Source organism: Patiria miniata, unplaced genomic scaffold (genome assembly GCF_015706575.1).
Source record: "Patiria miniata isolate m_02_andy unplaced genomic scaffold, ASM1570657v1 HiC_scaffold_16, whole genome shotgun sequence".
NCBI classification, from domain to species: Eukaryota; Metazoa; Echinodermata; class Asteroidea; order Valvatida; family Asterinidae; genus Patiria; species Patiria miniata.
In genome coordinates this window covers 2,585,169-2,609,581 of record NW_024037054.1, presented here as the reverse complement: position 1 = coordinate 2,609,581, position 24,413 = coordinate 2,585,169, and the positions used below count along the sequence as shown (strand labels likewise).

At 40.6% G+C, this 24,413-nt stretch overlaps 1 protein-coding gene across 1 annotated transcript in view; it reads left to right on the top strand.

Annotated features, from left to right (window-relative positions):
- Positions 1 to 1,603: 1,603 nt before the first annotated feature.
- Positions 1,604 to 24,413, top strand: part of LOC119723188 (helicase with zinc finger domain 2-like) — a 35,556-nt gene continuing 12,746 nt past the window's right edge. The window contains exons 1-23 of the mRNA XM_038193748.1: positions 1,604 to 1,665; positions 2,830 to 2,866; positions 3,425 to 3,546; positions 5,147 to 5,231; positions 7,103 to 7,139; positions 7,541 to 7,674; positions 9,723 to 9,881; positions 10,799 to 10,884; positions 12,486 to 12,650; positions 15,117 to 15,514; positions 16,098 to 16,380; positions 16,581 to 16,770; positions 17,468 to 17,605; positions 17,873 to 18,103; positions 18,391 to 18,668; positions 19,204 to 19,405; positions 20,368 to 20,603; positions 21,314 to 21,547; positions 21,936 to 22,308; positions 22,634 to 22,915; positions 23,036 to 23,146; positions 23,856 to 23,931; positions 24,054 to 24,343. Of these exons, the coding sequence (XP_038049676.1) occupies positions 1,604 to 1,665; positions 2,830 to 2,866; positions 3,425 to 3,546; positions 5,147 to 5,231; positions 7,103 to 7,139; positions 7,541 to 7,674; positions 9,723 to 9,881; positions 10,799 to 10,884; positions 12,486 to 12,650; positions 15,117 to 15,514; positions 16,098 to 16,380; positions 16,581 to 16,770; positions 17,468 to 17,605; positions 17,873 to 18,103; positions 18,391 to 18,668; positions 19,204 to 19,405; positions 20,368 to 20,603; positions 21,314 to 21,547; positions 21,936 to 22,308; positions 22,634 to 22,915; positions 23,036 to 23,146; positions 23,856 to 23,931; positions 24,054 to 24,343 (4,209 nt within the window). The remainder of the gene's footprint in view (positions 1,666 to 2,829; positions 2,867 to 3,424; positions 3,547 to 5,146; positions 5,232 to 7,102; positions 7,140 to 7,540; positions 7,675 to 9,722; positions 9,882 to 10,798; positions 10,885 to 12,485; positions 12,651 to 15,116; positions 15,515 to 16,097; positions 16,381 to 16,580; positions 16,771 to 17,467; positions 17,606 to 17,872; positions 18,104 to 18,390; positions 18,669 to 19,203; positions 19,406 to 20,367; positions 20,604 to 21,313; positions 21,548 to 21,935; positions 22,309 to 22,633; positions 22,916 to 23,035; positions 23,147 to 23,855; positions 23,932 to 24,053; positions 24,344 to 24,413) is intronic.

Below are 24,413 nucleotides of genomic sequence, written 5' to 3'. Positions count from 1 at the left end.
ACTTTAAACAAAATATTGAGGAACAAGTAAACATCAGAAAGCATCCCGTTGCAACAGTTTACAAACTAAGCCAATACAATTCCTTTTCCAAAAGAAAATGCAAAAAAAATGCAGGCGTAAATGGTTCTCAACTTTGAAGTACACAAGTAACTTGAACTTGAGATAATTCAGGGGAAAGTGGCTAGGAATTGCCTCAGATTGCAACACAGCATCTAGAATCCAAAATGTCCCGGGGCCCCTAAAGCCGGAGTCCATCATTTGCAGCTATCCAAAAAGTAACTGGCGTAATTATTGTTGAAAAACATACTTGGTTGAAAGATAGTTAGGGAACTAAACTCCTTGTGAAATTTTTCTTCCTGGCAAGCTGTCATTTTGAAGTAATCAACGAAAGAAGGCCTTTCCAACGGTGCGTCGGCGAAGTGCGCGCAAGCGTTGACATGACACACACAAGCAAATGCCCCAACGGTGTTCCCAGCCCCCCCCCCTAAAAAAAATCCTGGATCCGCCCCTGCTATGATTTCAATGCTCCATATATTACGAGGCCACGTAAAAGAAAGAAATAAACCACGTTTATTTCCTCGTCGAACGTTTGTTAACGCCGTGGACATTGCTTTCTTCTATTACCTCTAACTTTCCTCGATATCCCACTGTATTTTAATACCACTTTAGTGAGCATGGGGAAACGTTTTGACATAATTTGTTGTGATAGCGCCCTCTAGCTTTACGAGAGCGAAATTTTATACTGGACAATTATGTATTTTATTCTGTTGTCACACTTTGTTTCAAGTCAGTAGTTCCTGTGCGGAAACTGTAGATCTGCCACCATTGGGTCAGGGAAATTGAGCTTTGCTTTTGATAACCCTATCAGGACAGCTGTGGGAACAATAATTGGCCCAGTCTAGTCTGAAACCTCTAGTATAACCGGGATGCTATACGGCCGATCGGCAGGCAGTATATGGTACACAAACCGATTATTTGGGTTTCATGACAGATAATTGCGCCATTGTTAGATTCAGTGTTACCGGACGGGGCGGTATTGCACAATATAAAGGGAGCATATACATTTTCTTCTGTCTCAATAATGATTCACCATATCGGCACATTAAAAACCGTCACCGAAAACAGTTGTTCACTAAGGAGATTGCGCAACTTTCTTTGGGAAAGTGAACTCAATTCGGACCAGTACATTAAATTGGGCCTTTTTTTCATGATGAAATCATCAGTATCTAGCAGGGGGCCAATGGGAAAGGGGTCGGAAACTCCCTTCCCAAGCGACATTTTCCAATTATTTTAAGGAAATAAAAGCACCAGCACCTAACAACCGCTGCTTGCAGTATTAGCTTCCACCAATAAAATAACGTTACATTGGATAAATATTAATGATTGGCCTTTTTCGTCGCTAGTTGGACCTACGCTTATGGGGTCAGGAAATTGGCATTCAGAGGTTTTGTATTTTGAGTATTATAAATTGAATGTGATTTCGGGTTAATGTATGCCTAAGCCTTAGGGACGAAAAATCCAAGATGAAATTGGTGGTTTGGCGGATTATGATGTAACAAAGTGATAATTGGCTTTTGAAATTCTTCCAACTCAAAATAGGAGAATGGATGACGACGACCAGGAACAGCGTCTTGGAAGACTTTTTCGAAGTTTTCGCCTGCTCAGGTAAAGAAAAACAATCTATTCATTTGTCGTTTTTAATTTACGCATAATACAATTAAGGTATTTGATGTTGATAAAATACCCATTACAATGAAGGCCTTCTTACGATTTTTGGGAGAAAACGACAGAAATGGGTTCATAATCTTCACCTATAAAAATTCAAATTATTTACTCAGTGTAATTTATTTATTCTTGATATAAAATTCTCCTTCACGAGATGTATTATTATTTATAGCAGGCTTCCAACGGTAAAAATAAATCAGCGTGTTGTGTGCTTTTGTAAAAAGTACCCGGATGACAGTAATATTATGTCAGTAAAAGTACCAGTGTCCTAATCCGGGCATTTTAACAAATGTCGCTGGTTCCCGCACAATCAAGAGCGTAGAAACTCACTGTTGTCAACCAGTCAACAGAGTGTATATAGCGTGCGGTACCGTTGCAGGCGGACGTAGCGCACGCAGCAGGATGTATCATTAATTATTATGCGCACTTATTTTGTCAACAACCACAATGGCGGCGCGAAATTTGGCTTCGGTAAGCAAAGAACATTTGACGATATATGGTATATGAGAAATAAAGATAGTATCCTGAAAGGTATTTCTTGCGGATCAAGTCAGCCTGATATAAATAATATTATTAATATTGGATGGCTTTTTTCAGGGGATACAAGAATATATTGCACTCACTATAACAATATTGTTTTAGCTTGTGCAATATATTCTTGTACCCCTCAAAGCCATCCAAATAACTAACATGACGTTGAACTCCAAAGTTATAGACAAGGAAGCCAATGTTGAGATTATCTCGTGTAAGCATTAGTCTCCAAGGCAAACGCTTCGAGATAATCCAGTTTGGAAGGATCAGGGAAAGACGAGTTTTGCATTTTTTTTAATCTCTATTTTTCTAGCAGAAAGTGTTATCCACCTTTGATTGAGACATCGGACAACAAAAATCGGCCCACTTTTATTCACGTATGGAATAATTACCAAACAAATTTTGTGTGTAAAAGCGACCTCAAATAAATTCCTAAGTTTTTCAGAGGGTTGCGGATAAAACAACAATAGAAAATCCGTCAGGAGAAAATAAACCTTAAATTTGTTGAGGAGTAGGAAAATACATCTTTAAAACAGCCACATTCGAATAAATGTGTTCTCTGTCTCTTTTTAGTGAAACTCCTGAAGAACTACTCCCACCTCCGAGCATTGTGAGTGCCATTTCTAATTTATATCGAAACAGGTGGTACAAAACCCATTTGTTTTGCATTTTCCAAAATTTGTAAAAATGCCAGCGAAACTCCATGATGCTCTTTGTTCTTAATGCCTAAAAAATCCTATCCGCGATTTGTTTCTTTTAATTTACACACCAATATTGACACTGTATTTTTATAAGCATTACACGTTATGTAAACCATTTTTAAGTCACTCATCATACCTCTGAATTATATGTCTTTGACTAAGAAGAAGGGTTTAGTTTTAATTTGCCAAACAGTTCCAGCTCTAAGTGATCCTCCAGTTGGCGATTTTTTCTTTACTTTCGGTTCTGAGTGCCCTTTTTGCAGTGTACCCCGGTGACTTTACATGTTCTGATTTCAATGCCCACTAGAAGTATGCAAATATATGCATAAACCTTTCTATATTTCAGTTGACAAAATGCAGCAGGATTTGGCTGCATATAGTGATGTATGTCAGCTTTATAAGCAGTCTGTCTCTCAATTGGTATTATGTACGACTTTACCTTCAACATTTATTTTCCAACCTTGCAGGTAAGGGAATTCATACGGGGAGTACAGCAAGATGTCAAGGAAGAAGCCAAGGCGCTGATAGCAGAGGAAGACTATGAACAGGCCCTCGTTTTTCTTTGTGTTGGAATCGATCATGTTGGCGGGTAAATATTAAATCAAACCTGAGAATAAGTAACGTTAATTAGAATGCGGCACAGAGAAGGAAAATTGTCAAAACGGGACACGACAATAGATGGATTGAAACATCGGAAGCCACAGGTGATTTCAGCAGAAATAACTTTGATAATACTGAAACGTGAACTTATTGGACTCTTGTCCTCCAAGTCTAGCAAAACGCAAGAAAAGGGGACACACACAGGATTTCCAACTCCAGAAGAAACTCTTATTTATTCAACTCTGTGGTCAACCTGCCACACTGCTACCAGTACCAGTACCACAACTGCGAATTCCCAGCGTATAAAACACAGCTGCACAAAATGAATATATTACAATGTAACAACTTGGAGTAGGCAAACCCTATGAGCCAAACCTTTTAGTGATTTATTTATAGAAAGTAATCTCCGGAGCGCACGCTAATAGAGAACTAGGTCAGTGCACCTGTGACCCAACGCGCCAACAACGCGCCGCCGCGCCGCGCCGCAACCCTCCGGCGGTGGCTAGTGAACAAAAGCAACAAACTGTCGTTACACTGCCCCTCCCAAGAATTTGCATATTCTCCTGAATAGAGGCACATCTCTACAGCAACATTACAGGGATTTATAACAAAATTTACAAATTTCCAAATGTTGCCAAAGGGTTTGACTGCAAGAGCTCCCGCAGAATCGACAGGATCTGGTCAATGGCCATGGAACTAAGGGTTTCCTCCTTTTTGGGCCAGGGAAAGACTGCACGCGACCGCCCAACTTGCTCTGCCTTGCACCACGCCTCTGCCTCGGCCGCGATTTCCACTGCTCATCGAGGGTCGAGGGTTTTCTCCGATCAAAATGCATCAAGTAATCCTTCATGTTCGTAGTCCCTGACCCGCGGCGCCGCTCCGGTGCGTTCGACGTTCGTGAGCGTGCTGGCCAACTGCATGTGCAGCACTGATCCGCTAGTAGCGATATCAGTGTGCACGTCCGTGATCCTGTCCGCATGATGAGGCTTGCAACCGCTGCTTGCCCCGGTAGGACTCGTCGGGGATCGAGAGCAACTAGGGGGCCATTCAGAATTTGCAATGTTTTAAAATTTCGACTTTTTGCTCCTTTCTTGCTCATGTCTTGATAATGAGCAAGACAGCTAGGAGCAAAAGAGCATGAAAAGAGCAAGGAAAGAGCAAGAAATGAGCAAGAAAGAGCAAGAAAAGAGCAACAAAAGAGCAAAAGAGCAAGGAAAGAGCAAAAAAGAGCAAGAAAGGAGCAAGAAAAGAGCAAGAAAAGAGCAAAAGAGCAAGAAAAGAGCAAGAAAAGAGCAAGAAAAGAGCAAGAAAAGAGCAAAAGAGCAAGCAAAGAGCAAGGCAAGAGAAAGAAAAGAGCAAAAGAGCAAGGAACGAGCAAGAAAAGAGCAAAAAAAGAGCAAAAGAGCGAGGAAAGAGCAAGAAAAGAGCAAGTAATGTCCGTTACAATACATTGCTTTTACAGAGCAATTTCAACCTCTAATGACAAGTGTGTGCTATAACTTTAGTTACTTTGTCACTTCTTGGGGTTTTTTTTTTGGGGGGGGGGGTTTAATCTAATTGACATTGTTTTTTATGTATTTTCCCTCAAGACTTCTCTCGCGTGTGGGATATAGCTGTGATACAGCAAATGACGCCAGACTCCTTATCTTGAGGTCACAATGTTACAACATCCTGGTAAGACTACTTCATGAATGTTTAAACCATTCATTGATCATAATGACGAGATGTGTTTTAATAATACACGAAAAATTGCACAACATTAAAAACGCTGACATAGAAAGAACAGTTGTTACTCTGTTTGTACATGCGTTCTTTTTGTAGGTCTTTGCCTTTCAAAACGTCCTTGCGTTGTAAAAAATAAAATGCCCCTGTTACAACCAGGAAAAACACATTAATTTGAGAGTTGAAACAGTGACTCTCAGACGGCAGCCACATTGGAACACACAGTTAACGGAATGTTCTAACTGCAACCGGCGCTATAACAGTTTCAGTCTCCTACAAGTTACTATAGCTCCCAAACTGTCTTTGTTTTTGTCCAACCTTCAAAATCGGAGACTTAACACGCCGCCGATACCCCGTTGTTCACCAGATATATCTTTAATTTGTATCGCAAAATAGTTCGAGCCATGACAAATTTAAATAAAATTTTATGCCAAAATATAAACAAACATGGAATTTAAACTGAAAAAAAAAATGCATGGCAACATTTTGTTTCCAGTAACGGGTCATTATAACGTAGCCGTAGCCGACGACGCCGCAGTCAAAGAAAATGTTGACTCTTTTACCTTTAACCCTCACTCCCTATACCTATCGCTTTCTAATGTCCAATAAGGCATGCACAATACAACCAATGAGCAGGACTCGTAGGACTCGAGTCCAGGACTCGGACTCGAATCGGACTCGAGTCGATTTTTCGTGACTCGGACTCGACTCGAGTCACATTGGAAAATTACTCGGACTCGGACTCGGACTCGACCATGATGACTCGGACTCGAGCTTGGTGACATGTGAGTGAGTCACGTATTTTCATCAAAAGACAAAACATAATGTTACGTATTTGTGCGACGAACGTAGCATTCCTTTTTGGTTTTTACTCCATAGACAAAACAGGGCGCCGCGGAATATCGTTTCTAGGGGCCGCGCACGGGGTAGTGATGGGAGAGGACCATTGAGGAATAATGTTTGGATGATAAAACATGGAAGCGGAAGGGATGGAGGAGGTTTTTTTAGGGATAGGAATTACAAGGAAAACACAATTTTGGATCTAAACAAGATGTACACACACAAGGTAAACTATATACACTGGGATTTACTTAAAAGACAGAATGGATGATTGAAAAATAATTTTAAATTTATTTTTATTAGTTTGGTGAACAACTGAGAAAAAGCGACTCTTGACTAGGACTCGGACTTGAGGTTTGTGACTCGAGACTCGGACTCGGACTCCAGGCTTGTGACTCGAGACTCGGACTCGGACTCCATGCTTGTGACTCGAGACTCGGACTCGGAGTCCAGGCTTGTGACTCGAGACTCGGACTCAGACTCGGACTCGGACTCGCGAAGAGTAAAACTAAGACCCAGAGGATTTGGATTGAGAATCACTCCAATTTAAGATTGAAATACTCTAAAGAACGAGTCAATCCAGTGGACCTCGAGTGAAAACTCGATTTATTTGAATGAACGAATTTCACTCTGAAACGCCTGGTCCCTAGTTTCAGTCCAGTGAGTGAGTCCAGTAAGTGTTCACTATTTGGAAATATGAGAGCATTACGGTATGTGTTGGGATACACTGTAAACAAAACCCGTTGAACACTGTCCATTTCCCGTGATATTTACAGTTTATTACCGTTATTGCTCAAACCGTCCCAAGAAAGAATGTGCTATGCAGAGGAGGCGGAACGCTTTTCAAACTTGGGGGGGGGGGCACCAAAAAGGGGCACTTATCCAGAAAAGGGGGCACCTTTCTGTCGGTGTGAAAGTGAGAGCCCTCAACTACAGAGTTGAGACTTGTCTTGTTTTCATTTCTCAAGTTCCTTTTATTTCAGGGTGCACACCGAGAAGCACACGCTGACGCTGAAAAAGGTGAGCATTTTTTTTCTGATTTTTTAAATTTTTATTGTTGCTAAAAACGAATACAATTTTCATTTGAACATTAAATTTACAGGTAGGATAATGATAAATGATGGTGAAATGAAAAAATAAAATAATAAATTAGATTAAGATAAAACAAAATTTAAACAAAAAAATTGACTGGAGCGGGGTTTGAACCTGACTGGAGCAGCGTCAATTCTTTTGTTCAACAATAAAATTTCGCCTAGTCAGTTTCCCTTATTAGAAAAACAAAGGGTACATACAAACAATTCGAATTTAGACTTAAAACAACAGCAATTTCTTTTTATTTTAAGCGAAATCGTTCAGGTTTTCGTCCAAAAGCTTGTCCACTGATGGAAATTATCAAATGTTTCCGGTTTTGTTTTTATTAGCCTTGCAGATTGATCCTAATTCTGTCCCTGCGGAAGTTGAGCGTGTGAAAGCCAGATTTGCCATAAGCTGCGAAATAGGTGGCGGCCTTCTCAAGATGTTCGCTTATTTCTTATTCGGTCAGGTCCCTGAATCGGTAAGATATTTTGCATGTCACGTGTTTTATGATCATTTTTTTGGGGGGAGGTCAATTAAAGATTAATAGTGTTTCGCTATATTGCAGCTTTGGTATTTTCCCCACTTTTTATGAACATAATTATAACGGCCACTCATGAACTGTGCTTCGTGCAGTTTGCAGCACTGTTGTGTGCATGTACGTGTCACGCGCAAAGTGGGAATCTGGGTAAATTCGGAACTTGCCCAGGGCAAAGTGAGAATTCCAACACTGCACGGCAAAAGTGGGAATATTGTCTTATGTAATATTAACATCAATATCTCTTCCTAAAATCACCTGTGAACCCTTTTGAAGCTAGAGGGAGGTAATACATAAGGGGTGTTCAAAGTACCTTTTGGTAATATTCCCACATGACCCTACTACAGAACCAGGGCCGCTGAAGTGGGAATTACGGGCAATTGTGATGTAATTTGCCATACATAAGGGCTGTTCAAAGTACCCATTGGTAACACTTCCACATTGCCCTACTACAGAACCGGGCAACGTGGGAATTTCGTTCTAATTTGATGTAATTTGCTATAGTTAATAGGACCGTGTTGAAATTACTATTCCTACATTGCGCTACAACCTTGTCTAAGTGGGAATTTCGATAGATTTTTATTTTATCGCTATAAGTAAGGGCTGTTGAAATTACCGACTGTCAATATTCCCACATTGCGCTTCTACTTAACATGTAGGAATTTTAACACCCCTTTTCTATGGCAAATGAAATCAAAAGTTCCCAAAATTCACACTTTGCCCAGTTTCGGTGGTAGCGCAATGTGGGAATGTTACCCCTGTGTCATTTCAACACATCATACCTATAGTGCATCCAAAATTGAACGAAATTCCCACCTTGCCCGGGTTCGGTAGTAGCGCAGTGTCGTAATATTATGTATCGGTAATGTTAACACCCAGTTTTCTATGGAAAATTAAATCAAAATTCCCACTTCGCCCAGGTTCAGTGGTAGCGCAATGTAGGAATATTAACTAGGCCTATGGGTAAATTTATCTGCCCTTTTATCAGAACTCAAGCATATTCCCACTTTGCCCAAGTTTAGTAAAAGCGCAATGTAGGAATATTACCAATGGGTAATGTGTGTTACACCCCTTATCGATAGCAAATTAAATCAAAATTGGCCAAAATTCCCACTTTGCCCGGGCTCAGTAGTAGAGTAATGTGGGAATTGCCCATGCGTCATTTCAACACGCCATACCTATAAAAAAAAAAGTACATCCAAAATTGAACGAAATTCCAACCTTCCCCGGGTTCGGTAGTAGCGCAGTGTGGGAATATTACGCATGGGTATATTTTATCTGCCCTTTTCTATAGCAATTACATCAAAACTTACAAAATTCCCAATTTGCCCAAGTTCAGTATAGCAGCGCAATGTAGGAATATGGGTAATTTTAACACCTATTTTCTATGGCAAATTAAATCAAAACTTCCAGAAATTTACACCTTTCCCAGGTTCGGTAGTAGCGCTGTGTGGGGATCTTACTCATGTGTTATTTGAACACCCCATACCTATCAAAAAATACATCCGAATTGACCAAAATTCCCGCTTTGCTCGGGTTGAATAGCAGTGCGATGTAAGAATATTACCTATATGGGTATAATTTCAAAACCCCTTATCAATAGCAAATACATCTAATTTGACGCGAATTAACTTTGACTAGGGTCAGTAGCAGTGCAATGAAGAACAAATAACAATGGGCAGTTTGGCTGTCTGACACAGTATGCTTCTGTGTTAATGTTCGCAGGCCAATCATTAAAGAACGTTGAAAACTAAGTACAATTGTAAATATGCAAGTTTTAGATGCATTCCTACTTTGCCGGGCAGTATTGGAATTCCCACATTGCCCAGCCGGACAAAGTGGGAATTCCAACTTTGCGCGGATTCCCACTTAAACCACGACACATGCATTGTCCATAATCATCATGGTTTTTTGTACGTATATTGACCCATTATGATAATGACATAGAGGTGCGAATTCGATATTCATTTATCTTATTAAATATTTTACAGGTAAAAGCAAACCCCGAAGTAATATACATAATAAGACTACTGGATGTGCATTTCAATCTAATGCCTGCTGCAACTGCAACCAAACGGAAGTCGGATTCAAAGGCTTTCGACACAGACTGGATTCCTTCTCACAATAAAGAAATTGCCAAAACCAGTAAGGTAGGAAATTATTTTGATTCAAACCGCACAAACCTGCTAAAATATTATTAGAGGAATTGTAAACCATTTTATGCTATTTGTATTTTGGCCCCAGAGGGCTGGCCGACTTGACACAAACTGACTCACGGACTGACTGACTGTCACTTGTGAATTAGATTGGTTACTTATCTAACTGACTGACTGTTACATGGGTATTGGACTGGTCATCTACTGTCACCAGTGAATTAGACTTGTACATTTCTCACTGACTGACTGTCACTTATGATTTGGACTGGTTACCTCTCTCAATGACTGACTGTCACTTGTGAATTAAACTGGTCACCTATCTCTACTGTCATTCTTGTGAATTAGACTAGTTATATATCTCCCCGACTGACTGTAACTTAGGATTTAGACTGGTTACCTATCTCAATGACTGACTGTTACTTGTGAATTAGACTGGTCACCCATCTCAATGACTTTCTGTCATTTGGCTACTGGTTACCTATCTCACTGACTGACTTCAACATGGGGAGGAGACTGGTCACCTAGTAACTGACTGATGGTCACATGAGAATTAGACTGGTTACGTATCTCACTGACTGACTGTCACTTGGCAATTAGACTGGTTACCTATCTCACTGACTGACTGTCACTTGTAAATTAGACTGGTTACGTATTCCCATCATCACTATAGCTTGTTCTACGAACTTTTTAGACATTCTGGATCAAATAAATTGAATCGACATAGAATTAGCATTTCTGCATAGGTGTCACACTAAAACCCACTTTGCAGGGTTCCATATGGTAACAATACCACTGGCCACCTCGCTTAGATTGTTAATTTGTAAGTGCACATATTAACGCAATCAGTTGGGATTAAAGACAGTTGTATAAGTGAATAAACTACATGTAACAAAGAAATTGTTGATTTCCAGATTAACACCTCCTCCAGGCCCAGCGAAAAGAAACGGAAGATTAAACAGATTTGTGATGGTGCAGAGCCAACCTTTACGAAAACAGGTAAAGTAGTTTTATGGGGAAAGCTTTGTGACATTTACCTTCAATTCCTTAATATTGTGATGTGAAAAGTTAACCGTCTTTTAGGCTTTATCCGGACAGTAGCACGTGGAGCTTCTCCATCTGCCATCTTTTGCTTGTACCGGTCCCTTGTCCTTCCTATTTTGGAATATGGCTTACCTGTTTGGGACCCCTATACCACCGCTGATCAACAAAAGCTTGAACGTGTTCAACGCACAACTACCCGTATTGTTCTAGGTCAGCGGAGGGGGGAAATGTCATATGAGGAAAGACTCCATCAGCTCAATTGGTCCATGCTCACTTCCAGAAGAAATTGTATTCTGTGCTCATTTGTATTCAAGGTATTATACGGTCTAGTACACTGTGAATCCGTCCATGAGAACCTTCATATTAATCCACGTCATCCTAACATCCTCATATTTCGTCATCTTCCTGCTCGTACTGATGCTTTATTCCATTCACCAACCCGTCGCTTTCCTAGACTCTGGAATCACTTACCTACTTCAATCCGGGATTCTGCAGTGCTTAATTCACTAAACTCATTTCTAACCAGTCTCAAGACACACTTCCATGACCAGCTCACATTATAGCGCAATTTATTTAATCTTAAGTTTAATCTTCGGGCTTCCCTTTATTGTGTTATTTCCCTGCCATTTGTAATCTTGTTCTTGTGCATTTGTTTGCCTTTTTTGTCCCGTTCATTTGTCATTATGTGCGGGTCCGCATGCTTCCGAGCAACAGTGATTAGATTCGCTTTTGCGGTCCCTGACCCACATAATCGTTTTCTTTGTGATTTTTTGTGTCTTACTGGTTATTGTTCAACTCCCATTTGGGAAGCCCACTCCAGCTGTCATTTTAAGTGCATGCCCTCTACTTCATGATTTTTTAATAATTTAAATTACATGTTTATACGTTTCTTTTGTTGTGCGTTTTCAACCACCTTTGTGTAATTTTTGTTTGGGTTTGTATCACTGTTTGTAATTCTTTGTTGAGGTCGAATAAATAATAATAAAAATAATAATAATAATAATAATAACATATGTATGTTGTAAATATTACACAAACTGTATGGTGATGACAGATTTTGCCCAGTTGGAGGATTATTATAGTATGTGCATGGCCCTGTGAGTAGACTGGTTCCCGAGCTATTGGTAGATTATGATTGGGCTATTAACTTCGTGCATGTTTTAAATTGTGAACTAAGAATTGTATACCCGACCTGTTAAAGGTAGTGCAGGATTTAATAAAGAAAATTCACTTCTAGCACTTCTGTTTCTCCTGACGTGAAAGAAAGTTTGACCAATACAGAGGTCAAATTAGTTTCTCGTTTCCAATTGTATGTTGTTACAGTCGTACGGTGGGTTCCACTCCAATCCCCAATCCACTAGTAATCCACCCCTTCCACTCATCCACTAAAATTTTAGGAACACTGGTCATCTGATCGTCAGTAAGTGCTTGTGCCGTCATTCTGACCAGACCCGGGGCAGGGAGGTTACAATATTTCGGTCTACATTTAGGTCTCAAAGCGAGAGCACTATTCATGTTCAATGACATTTTTATTGTTCCCACAGTATCTAGGCCTGCATCATCTTCATCACAACAGTGGGTAAGACAGGGGGCAAGGCCAAAGAAATCAAGCAACAAGACAGTACGAGTACCTTCTTCAATAGTGCCTGTGAAGTCTTCTAAGAAACAAACTGGCAATGCCCCCAAACGAAACGAAGTTGAACATTCAGCAGCTGTTGTAAGGTAAGGAGGTGATTACGATCAATGGATAATTACTGAAACCGTCTCAATCGCAATTAAAATATCTATAAGTGGGGGTGATGTTCTGTTTTAATCGCAAGCTCTTTCCAATGAGGCCTCTAGCCTCCTTTTAAAACCCATTAGCCTATTGCAAAGGCTGGAGAATGAACTCCGAGTAAGGGAAGGGATGGACTGGATTGACAGTGTTTAGCTTTGATGTCACAATATTCTGTTATTGCTGCCCTCCAACCACCACAGAATCGGGATAATAAAACAAACCGCACCCTGCAAATCTACATAAAAACATAAGTACTAATGAATTACATGCATGTTACACCTCCTAGCGAGTATCCTCGCAATCACAAAGGATTGTTACCTTTAAGCTACACCGTACCGTGTGTACATACAGCGTGCACACCCTCACTTGTTCCGTAGTTGTGGGGGCTACAGCCGCTACACGCGTGTGTTGTCCCACGGTACTATGGAGACCGAAGACGCTATGGGGACAGCAGAAATTCCCATAACTCTGTCCTAATTTGCCTAACATTAAAACAAAATTCACTATAACGCGGTGACGGCCCGCCCATTGTGCTATGTGCATTTGGTAAAGTTAAAACAATTATAAAGGTCGAAAAATGCAGAATACCGTCGCAAGTATGTACCAAACACTCTTCAAACCTACTGAACCGGACACCAAGGGGTGGACGGACACTCCAAGTGGACCAGGCTGTAGACTCAGAACCAATATTTTGTTATGTATTTTGCTGCCGGAATAGTGCGTGAGCTCCACACCACAGGGCTTCAGCCACATAAAAGGGCAAGACCCCCGCGGAACCAAATAACGCGAAAGACTAGTTTAGACATCCTTGTGCGGTAAAATATACAAAGATTATAAAATGGCTCGAATCATCATTAAATCAATGTCAAAAAGATTCAAGATAATTCACAAAGCAGTACTAGAAAGTAATTCCCACCTATATGTGTCTGAATGAACTGTTCATTGGAAAAAGTAGCTAGAAATACTTCCTATACAGGCGCTGGAATAATATAAAGTCAAAAGTAAACCAACTTCTCGTTGCTACGCAACAAAGTAAAGGTGAAATTAACAGTGCAGTTTAAAATGTAAGAGATATGGGGCAGATCCCCACATTATTATTATGATTAATAATAATTATTATTATTATTATTACATTTCTTTACCCAGGCTATGCCTAAACAGTTAAAACTGGTCCCTGCCGTGTCGACGTGTGGGCCCAACCTAAAGTTTCATTAGTAACAACACCTAAATAGTTACAATTCACCTTTACAACTGGACTACCAGCAATACTGACATTAAGGCCAATACTGCAGACTGTTATTATAGTTCCAATAATCATGGATTTTGTTTTGCTGGCGTTTAAAGTAAGTTTGTTTCTGACACATCAATCGTAAATTCTCGCTAGGTCTGTATTCAAGTTGTTCTCTTTTTCAGCAACACTGGTAGAACTTGATCCCTGTGGTACGCCGGTCTTAAGTGGTATGGCATTAGATATGTTGCCCTCAATATTCACAGATTGACCACGTTGACTTAGGTATGAATTAAACCAGTTGATAACAGAGATTGAGATATTTACCCGTTCAAGTTCATCTAGGAGAGTCACATGATTAACAGAGTCACATCCTTTACTTTAATCTATAGAAACAGTGCCTGTTTTTTTCCCACGCTCCATAGCCTGAAAACATGTGTTCCTTAAATCATGTAAGGTAGTTTCAGTTGAGTGTAATGGCCTAAATGTAATGGCCTAAACCCTGACTGACAACAAGGAATCAGCTTTCTTTCATCAAGGTATGAATAGACTGCTGAGTGTTTCCATCTTTCTAGAATCTTAGAGACAATCGGCAGCATTGAAAATTGAAATAGGCCGAAAGTTAGTTGTATTACACTTGTCTCCACCCTTGTGAATAGGCGCAACCTGTTTACGCGTAACTTGTTTCCACTCATTAGGGTATTGTTCGCATCTTATCGAGATGTTAAAGATGTGTGTGTTAAGGATTTAGTTATGTACGGAGACGATATGTTAATCATTTTCACACTTATTCCATCTGGACCTGTTGCTTTTCCGACCAACATTGATGATATTTGCTTTTGAACATAGACTTCTGTAATCTCTAGTAAGCATTTTTCATCAAGTGAATCTGTAACAAAGGAGTGGATATTGTTGCCCACTTCAAGTTCACATGGAGGGGCATTACTGCATGGCCATACGTGTTCCGATTGTTGAAAAATGTTCGTTATGTCGGTGAGATCATCAACAGATTCCCCATTCCGGGAAACATAGACTTTGGAATACTTTTATGTTTGTTGGGGAGAACCTATTTTAGTTTTTTCAACAGAATGGAGTAAGTATGCTCGCTGACACTTGGACTGTTGGAATGGCGATGGTTCCATTGATAAGAAAAATATGAAAATGTTATTTGGTCAAATTTCAGCCACGAAAAGACCAGAAGTTCCAAGAAGACAAAAGATCAGTGCCCTGCTTACCAAGCAACATCGAAAAATCTCGCATCTCTTCCAATCTTCCACTGTGACATCAAACACGTGTGTGGGATATGTTATTCACGAGGTGATGTAGTTGAACAACGATTAGGAAGCAAGCCACTGGTGTGTGCCGGCTCACCAGGCGAACACGACTGGAAGAGATGCAGGATGGTGGTTGTATACTCCAGCGAGAAGAAGAAATGGCGTAAGGTGCGACGGAGACATGCGAACGCACCCCCTATTCCGACACTTTGTACATCTGGTGATGCTTGCAAGCGTGGTGGAGAATGTTGGTTTCCACACTTCAAAGAAGAGAAAGACCTGTGGATCTATATGGGGAGACACAAACGTAAGTCTTAGAACAATAATGTGGTAAACTTGACCTATTCCGTTAATGACGAGTAACAGTGTCATTTTATGTGCTAAACAGAAACCACTTTGCTTGTCAGAACCTCGTTCGAAACACTCCACAATAGGGGGCCCGACATGTCTGTCGTAGGATCTTTTTACTAAGGCAAACGATCCTTGATAAAGATAGGAGCCAATGCCGCACACTCTTATTGGTGCGAGTTTGTATATTGTAGGTCAATTTCTATCACCCATCTCACCCTTCCCCTGGCCCTCCGTTTAGATCAATCCAGTCAGCAGGCAGTTTGCAGCGGTTCAGTATTTCTTATGAGAGAATTTTATGACACCCTAGACTAAAAAATAAAGGACACTAGGCTGTGCAAGTCAGAATATAATCGAGGAGTTTGTCAGCTATGTCCTTTGGCAAGACACTTTTTTGTGAATGTTGTCTTTGGAAGAATTATCATTACGAACACTCGTTATCGAGGAAAAAATCAGTATTTCCCGTAGTTGCAGAAGTAAAACTTAAGTTTTGCTAAAGTCATGATGTTGTCTTCTTTGCAAATATTGGTTTTATTTATCAGTCACCAAGTTAGATGACGTAGTGTTCGCCGGGCGTGCATCCCCGGACGTCATGTCACAAACACTCCCTTCGAAGTCGCAGCGTGACAAACGCCCCCAGCCTCAGCCTCAGCATCGCTGCTCCTACTGCGATAAATCTTACCCGCAACAATGGCAGCTTCAGCAGCACATCCAAACCATGGATCACTGGTCAAAGGTCAACTCAGACGAAGACAAGAAAGACCAGTGGAAGCATCGCAGCCCGCCCTGGAATGTCGTCAACGGACAGTACCAAGAATGTTCAGAGTTAGTCACCAGTTTGTCTTTTTGGAACTAAATACAATTTAATATATTCTTTGCTTTAATGTACGGATAATGATTGGAGGTGTCCTCACTGGACTGTTGCAAAAGATCTAGTCAAGTGCCATTTGATTTGAAAATTCATTTTGAGTAAGTGAAAATGGGTACTAAGCATGCCATTTTTAATGAAAGTCTTGGTCTTCCAGGAATAAAAATGGGAGATGCGTGTTCACTGACTGCACGAAAGCACACGGTGTCGATGAGTTAGAGGAATGGAAAGAAAGACATCGGTATCGAATAATGAAAGTGAAGAAAGCCAAGGAGTGCAGGTTGTACGCGTTCATGGACGAAGTCCTCGATAAATTCAACTTCTCTGCTTCACAAGGGAAGGATGTGGTAAGATATTAGCTAATTCAGCTTTTTAGATGAACTCCACCTTAATATATACATCGAGTGTAGGAGCGGTTACCCGGTCAATAATATTTTAGACTCCAAAAGAAGGGGCGGTAAATAAACCAGTCTTAATCTGAAAGTACGAACCTCGATACTCGCTAAAGGAGGTGTGTCAGGTGTCCCATTATCTGTTTTTGAACAGCGCCCCATTGGTAAGATGGTTTTCGATTTTGCGTCTGGCGGATGACCGGGAAAAATTCCAGCACCGGACCGAGTTGGTCTGTCGCTAATTTTGATGTCACGGCCCCATTGGTACCGATAATAATACCCGGAAATGATTTACTGCAAAAACAAAAGAAAACCTTGCTCAAAGTAGAGATAGGATGACAGCAAATACCTTGTGAAATTATTCCGTCTAGAATGATATCATTTGGAAGAAAACAATCATTTCACAACTGTGCCCGCGAGCACACTTTTTACGTGCATTAGCAATGGAATCCACGAGACCCCCAAATTACGAGACCCCCAAATATGTGCATATTCATTCTGTTACATTTCTAGCACAATGTTTTCGCCATTGAAGGGGACTTCGCTATGAAATTGACAGCGTCCCGGGAATGGTCTATACCGGTTTATAATAGTAATTGTTGGAAAAATTCGGAACCACAGGCGTAGAACACTCCTTTTTAATTTTTCGCAGATTGCAGAGCGGTTACCTGGAGTCCGCATCGACTGCTCTGAAGATCTTGTCCAGTTTCTGGATACAGAGACGAAGGATAAGGAGTCGGCATACACGTGTACCTGGTCATTCACCCTTGACCTCAAGACCTCGGAAAATGTAATTGGAAAAACCGCACAGTTAAATTACAAACACTCTCATTGTTGTTGTTGAGAATAACTTGTTCCAGTAAATGATGCGCAGCAGTTTGAGGAAGGGTAGGCAAAGAAGAACGATGGGACAAAATTGAAATAAAGTGATACTATTTTGTGAGTGAACTTCACAGTACAAAATGACAATCTACTAAGTAAGTCTGTATTTTTTTTGTAAGTTTAAAAATGACCAGGCATCCTGAAGCTTAACTATCGGTATGTGTTTATTAAATAGAAATTCCTGAAGCGTGTGTGCTTGTTCTACGACGACAACAGACTCTACTTCAGGTTGTCCCAGCCTGCTAATGAAAGCGAGGCTCAGGTGTGTCCTGGCAACCTGATTGTAGAGGAGGACAGGAGGTCATATCGGTTTGACGTCATCTTTCGCTCTCAGATCCTCGGTCGCTTCTCCCAGTGGGTCCTCTTTGACCTTGGTACTGAACCGTATCTTGTCCGGAAACTTCAGGTATGTTTTGCCGTTTGTTTTGCAAATCTACACTTTTAAAAGTCCCGTGACAGAATTAGATAGTACAATGTAATTGTAAAGAAACCAAGTTGAAAATTAGTCGTCTGCTATATAAAGTCCTTTTGTCAAAATACTGTGTTGATCGGCGATTATCTTTTAGCAGTATATGCAACCAAATACTTCAAGTTTTTGTAGCTTTTTATATAATCTTCCGAAGACGATTAGCCTTTAACCAAATGTCCGGAAAATATTCAGATGAGGCCAACTTCTTAAATCATTATCTTCAGGTCCTGGTTGGATCGCATACACCGCACGACAAATCCGATGAGATAAGCGGGGAAAAGAACAAATTTGAGCTGTGGACTGACATACACCCGGAGATTGTTAGATTCTCGGAAAGCGACCGACAACCTTCAACTAGTGAAAGGCAGCTGCTCAACGACTATGAAGTACCAACGCCACTAGACATTGAAGATCTAGGAGAGCTGAGTCGGGACAACTACAGAAAGTACATGCACGGAATGCTGTACCTGGAAGAACAGGAGTGTAATATCAAAATATCCAAGTGAGTGAATGAGATGGGTATTCGTTATTATTATTATTAATCATTTCTAGCAATGAAACCAAGGATTCCTCGAAAGCGCCCTAATCACAATAGCTCACAAGCCTGAAGAAACCTGTGGAGAGAAGACAATGAGAAGAAATTACATTTTTAGAGGTGGAAGGAAAGCCCAGGAGAATATTCTGGGAAAAACCCACGGAATCAGGTAGGGACTGAAAACCCAATCCACATATTGGTCCAGGCGGGATTCGAACCCGGGTCTTAGCGGAGGAAGGCGAGGAAAGTACCGCTACGCCAACGTGACTCCCGTCTTATTTAGAAGTGGCAAGAAGCTATAGGCACTTATTGATACTCATTGAGACAAAGATGAGAAACAGAGGGAGAAAGAAAATAGAAAAACCTTAAAACGGTAATACAAAAAGGCTAAAGACTTACGAGATGAGTCAACAGGGAAAAATGAACATTTTGTTAAGCATACAATATTTGCTTTATTTTAGTTGCTAATTATTAGCACTATTTCTCTATCTGAAAAAAATAGGTTTGCCTCAGAGAGCAGATTAGAATGCCTTGACCATATTTTACGTGAGACCCCGACAGCGACCAATGTGGATTATGCAGTTGACGGCAGCCTGTTTGGAAAAGTCGATTTGAAAAGTGCACTCATGGACGACTCGGAGACCAGCCAAATCATTGAGAGGAACGTGCGCAAGATGATGCTGAAATTCGCTAACTCGAAGAAGGTATAGGATGGTATAGATTAGCTCAGCAATTTTCTGCTGTATGCTGAAACGATTTAAAAAAAAACAACTGCTACTGCTGTCTCACTTTTAAAACAGTTTTACTAGACCTCGTTTTGGCGATGTAAACTTTTAGCAGAGTGTACCTCTCCCTTCCGTGCGTTAAAACCCCAACTGGTCACTGACTGCGAACAAAACGTCCAATCATCTGTATTTCACGAAATTACATTCACAAACAATTCACAGTGTTGAGTGTTCATACTGATAAAACACATATACTGAAATTTGTATTCTTGTGGAGACATTTCTTTGTTCTCGTGTAGTAAAGTTTTCGAGTTTAAAAGTGAAGTTTCAAAAAGCTCTTATTTCAACCAGAATTAACTTCCTTGGCTAAAATTCGGACTAAATATCCCTTTTCTAAAACTCTACCATTTGCAACGGATCAACCAACCTTGGAAATTTCTAATTTTTGAGGAAATCCATATATCTTTTTCGTGAAAATCTTGTGGAGACGTATTCATCTATAGAAATTGCCCTGCGGAGACGTATACAATCTTTTGTTCCCTATTGTGTGCACGTCTCCAGGGGGCACGGTATATCAGATCACACACACAGGCACACAAGACTAGTGTGTATTTGCCTGTAATCGGGGACCTCCTATTGTCCCTCTTTTGTTTGTACTTTTTAGGAAGACCTCCCATATGTTTTGTTCACGAATCCAATTGGAGACCTCTCGGGAAATGTTTCACTCTGCGACTGACTCTGTCAATCACAGAGACACTTAAAATAATGCAGACAAGCAGTTCCCAATTGACAGGAAATCCACGTTTGTTAACACAATTCATTGTGAACTGTCAATGGTGTGATCAAATGGTGGAAATTACTGTGACTTTGAGTGAGTACTATGTGATAATTCTGTGACATTTTTATAAGGGTAATGACGAAGGATATTTTCTCTCTTTCAGATATATGAAGCCATCATATTGGACGAACAAAATGACTTTAGGAAGCAAGACAAAGACACGCTGTATATCAAGCTCAGTCCCACATGCGTGAAGGAGATGGACCTCAGAGGTAAAACCGAACACCGGGTTGAAATTCAACTTCAGTTGGATCGTCTCCCTCTCTGCTATATGCATTCGGCAGTTGATCGCCTTCAGAACATGGATATGGTTTTCCCACCTATAGGAAACCTAAACAAGTGAGTTATAATATTAATAATGATAATAATAATACCGGAGTCTTATATAGCGCACCTATCTACCAACAATAATTAGGTACAAGAAATTGTGTCTACTATTCAAGACAGGTAAATGAAGTTTATGAAAAATATGAGACCCATTATGTAGCACCTTATAAGGGTTTACAAGGTGCTGCGGCGCATATTGCAGCCACTGCCAGAAACACCGGGGCAAACCCCTTCTCTTTAGCGATAAGTGTTACTTGGCTCTTTTACGTGCATTACACAACACACACGGGACCTACGTCTTAGGAGCAGGGAAGGGCTCATGCTGCAGTCTTGAGCTGCAATAACACTGAGACCATAAGTTCAGGTCGTGAAACCTGGATCCAAACAGGAGAAGGTTGACTATGATTTGAAAATCAAAATTAGCATGTGAAATTGGTATAATAAAAAATCGTAAGCGAATCCGAGTCCAGCTTTTTACATCAAAAAGGTTAGAAAGACATGAAGAATAAAGCATGTTACTTTCTAAGCCCATAATGCGCTCAACGAAGACGGTATTACATACTGAATTCATTATTTGCTCACCTTGTAATTTTCCTCTTCTTTTTTAAGCGACAATAGTGGAGGTCTCTACCTCAGCTCAAAATACTGTGCCGTTGGAATCCACGGTTCCCAATCCGGAGAATAAGTTTAACCTTCTTATGAAAACTTTTGATTTCTTCAAGGCTTCCACGCGTTGACAAACCATTGCAACCAGACACGGATGCTCACCAGGAAAGAGCCGTGAGATTCATTTGTCGGCACAAAGGAGGTAAAGCAAGTCCAACGTATGGAGTTGGACCCGTGCTTCTTTGTGGACCGTTTGGAACAGGAAAGACTCATACTATGGCGACGGCAGTAAGACGTACCTTAAAGGAACGTCCGGACAGCAAGATTCTCATTTGCACACACTCTAACAGGTACTTTTCATTCTGGGCCAATTTCATGGCGCTGCTGAACAGTTATTAGGCCTAGAGTAGAAAACTGTTGATTTGCTTACAGTTTCCTCCTTGTCTAGCGTGCATTTTGCTGATGTACACTAATTTAATACTGCGTATGTGGTCTACGCTTTGTTTGCAGACAGTACTGTTGTGTGCTTACTAGGCGCAGCCAAATTGGGCTGCGGTTGTTTCCCAAAATTTTCTTACGTTTTAACTATAAAAGCAAATTTTGATCAAACTCTGTTAGTAGAAAATTCATCTTCATGTTTATACTGAAATACTAATTTCACCAAATAATGCACAAAAGACAATTGAGAGAAATTTAATAGAAAAAAAAATAACTTTTGAGTATTTGTTGTTCTGTTAGTGCTGCCGATTTATACATCACCGAACATCTGCACAAGCTGGTGGAAGCAAAAGAAATCAAGCAGATGACTCGTGTCTACGCAAAAACTCGAGACATCAACACCATTGGTGACATCGTCCTAAAATACACCAAAGTTGCAGACGGTAAGGTTATGATTCCAACCGTGGAGAAGATCAAAGCGAGTAGTGTTGTTATTACGACACTCACCACATCTTACAGGCTCCCATCGTCAGAGCTATATGGTCACTTCACCCATATCTTGATAGACGAAGCGGGACAGGCATTGGAGACGGAAGTACTGCAACCTTTGACCTTTGCTACAGGAAGTACCTGCGTAGTTCTGGCAGGAGATCATCTACAGATGAGCCCTAAGGTAACCACACAATTCAGGCTTCACAACTCACTTATCGTTTTCTGTAATATTTAAGTTTCAATTCAAATTAAGCAGCTAACTAAACTGGACTATTTGACGGTATTATAATTCTTGAGTGATTTTCATGCGAGTACTCAGTTTTAAAGTTGTGTGACAAGATTTAAAAGCAGGATTTAAAAGCAGGGTCGTGGGTCTGTACCGAGTTAGTTTCGAATTCCGAACCTGAAACAAGTTCCACATGGTATGATTACGTCTCTTTATCCTTACAATGTTTACCCGATTTCTTAATTATAAAGTAAATATGACTTGTTTAATGCTTTTCAAGGTATTTTCTGGAACCGCCCGACATGCTAAGTTCCACATATCTCTCCTGGAGCGTCTATTCTACCTGAAGGTTGGCAGTGTTCTGCTGTCCTCAAACTATCGGACCTGTCAGAAGATGCTAGATTTCATCTGCGGGTCATTTTACTATGGAACCCGCACAGGTCGTATCATGAAAGCAGTTGGTAAACACGAGCCACACCCGAGATTCCAGCATCCGTTGGTGTTCTGCACGGTGAAAGGAGAGGATCAGAAGATTGGCATGTCGTACGTCAACCACTACGAGGTAGATTCAAATCTATGGGTTTTCTTTCACAAAACGTTATTAGCATTTATATGTCATTTGCTTCCACTTATAACGACCTTATCTAGTTATATTTAAGGTGTTTTTTTTCGGTTCCAACAGGTAGCAGAGATAGTGTCAACTGTGCGGGACTTGCTTCGCGACTGGCCCGAAGATAAGTGGGGGAACCCTGACACAAATGGCATCTGTGTGGTAGCATCGTATAAAATGCAGGTATATTAAACATTCTTAAAAGTATTGAGGATCACTTGCTCTTTGTTAATTTTTTATGTGTGAAGTAATCAATTTGCTGGTAATCTTAAAAAGGGTGCATAACAACTAACCCGTTTTAGCTAGGTTGATACTGTATACATCTTGAGAAAACAGGGGAAACCTTCGCATAACTTTTTGCCTCGTAAGTGGATTCAATGTAAGCGCTTCAAAATCAAAAGATTCCGCTTCATTTCTTGGATCGCACCCTGTCATGCTCAATCCCCATCACTCGAGACATGCTTCTCATTCAGCTGGTTTGTGCATGTGACGTTGAAGTTCCAGTGGGATGGGTACATTTCGCGATATTTAACGAATATCATCAAACTTTTAAATATTGTTCCCGCGGGCACACTTTTTTTTTAACCACTGTCAACGATTGTTTCAGGCGGAACATTTTCACTGGGTAAGTGGTACCAGCCATATCTTCAGTTTGGGCAAGGTTTTCTCCTTAAATATGTTGGTCCGTTTCTGAGTGCCCACCGATGTTTCTATTATACGTACCTTTAAATTTCAACCGCTTGGAAATAATTTTTTTCTCAAATGGTGCCGTTGTAAATTTCTGAGCCTTCTTTAGATCCTCCTGACTTAAATTAAATATTGTTTATTACATTTTTAAGTTCATTTGATAGTGATTTTTAAAACATCATGAGTTTAATTTTCATCGTTGAAGATACGGCAAATTCGTACTCAACTTCGAAAAGGAGGGATGGGAAGCATAGATGTATTACCAGTGCAGAGTGCCCAGGGTAAGTCATTGAACTTTACGATTAACAAATTTAGAAATCATTTTTCATTACTTTGTCAAGTAATATGGATTGTAACTAATGGTGGTAGATTAGTGCGTTATTCTTGTTATTATACCACACAGGGAAACAGTATCGGGTGATGATCATTAGCACGGTAAGAACACGAAGCACGCTGAACAAAGCCGACACAACAGCATTTGTTTCAAAGATAAGCCCGGCCAATCGCCCGGACGACACATTCGACTACGGCTTTCTGTCTGATCCCCGACTCCTCAACACAGCGTGTACACGAGCACAGTCTCTTCTGATAGTTGTAGGTGATCCATCGACTTTGTGCTCGGTGGGCGATTGCTCCAAGATATGGCGAAGGTACTTGAAAGATTGCGAGGACAACAAAACACTGCAACCACCGGTACGCAATTTTGATGTTGTTTTTTTCTTTTACCGACCAGGTCAGACCATGCATACGTTACAGTAGAATT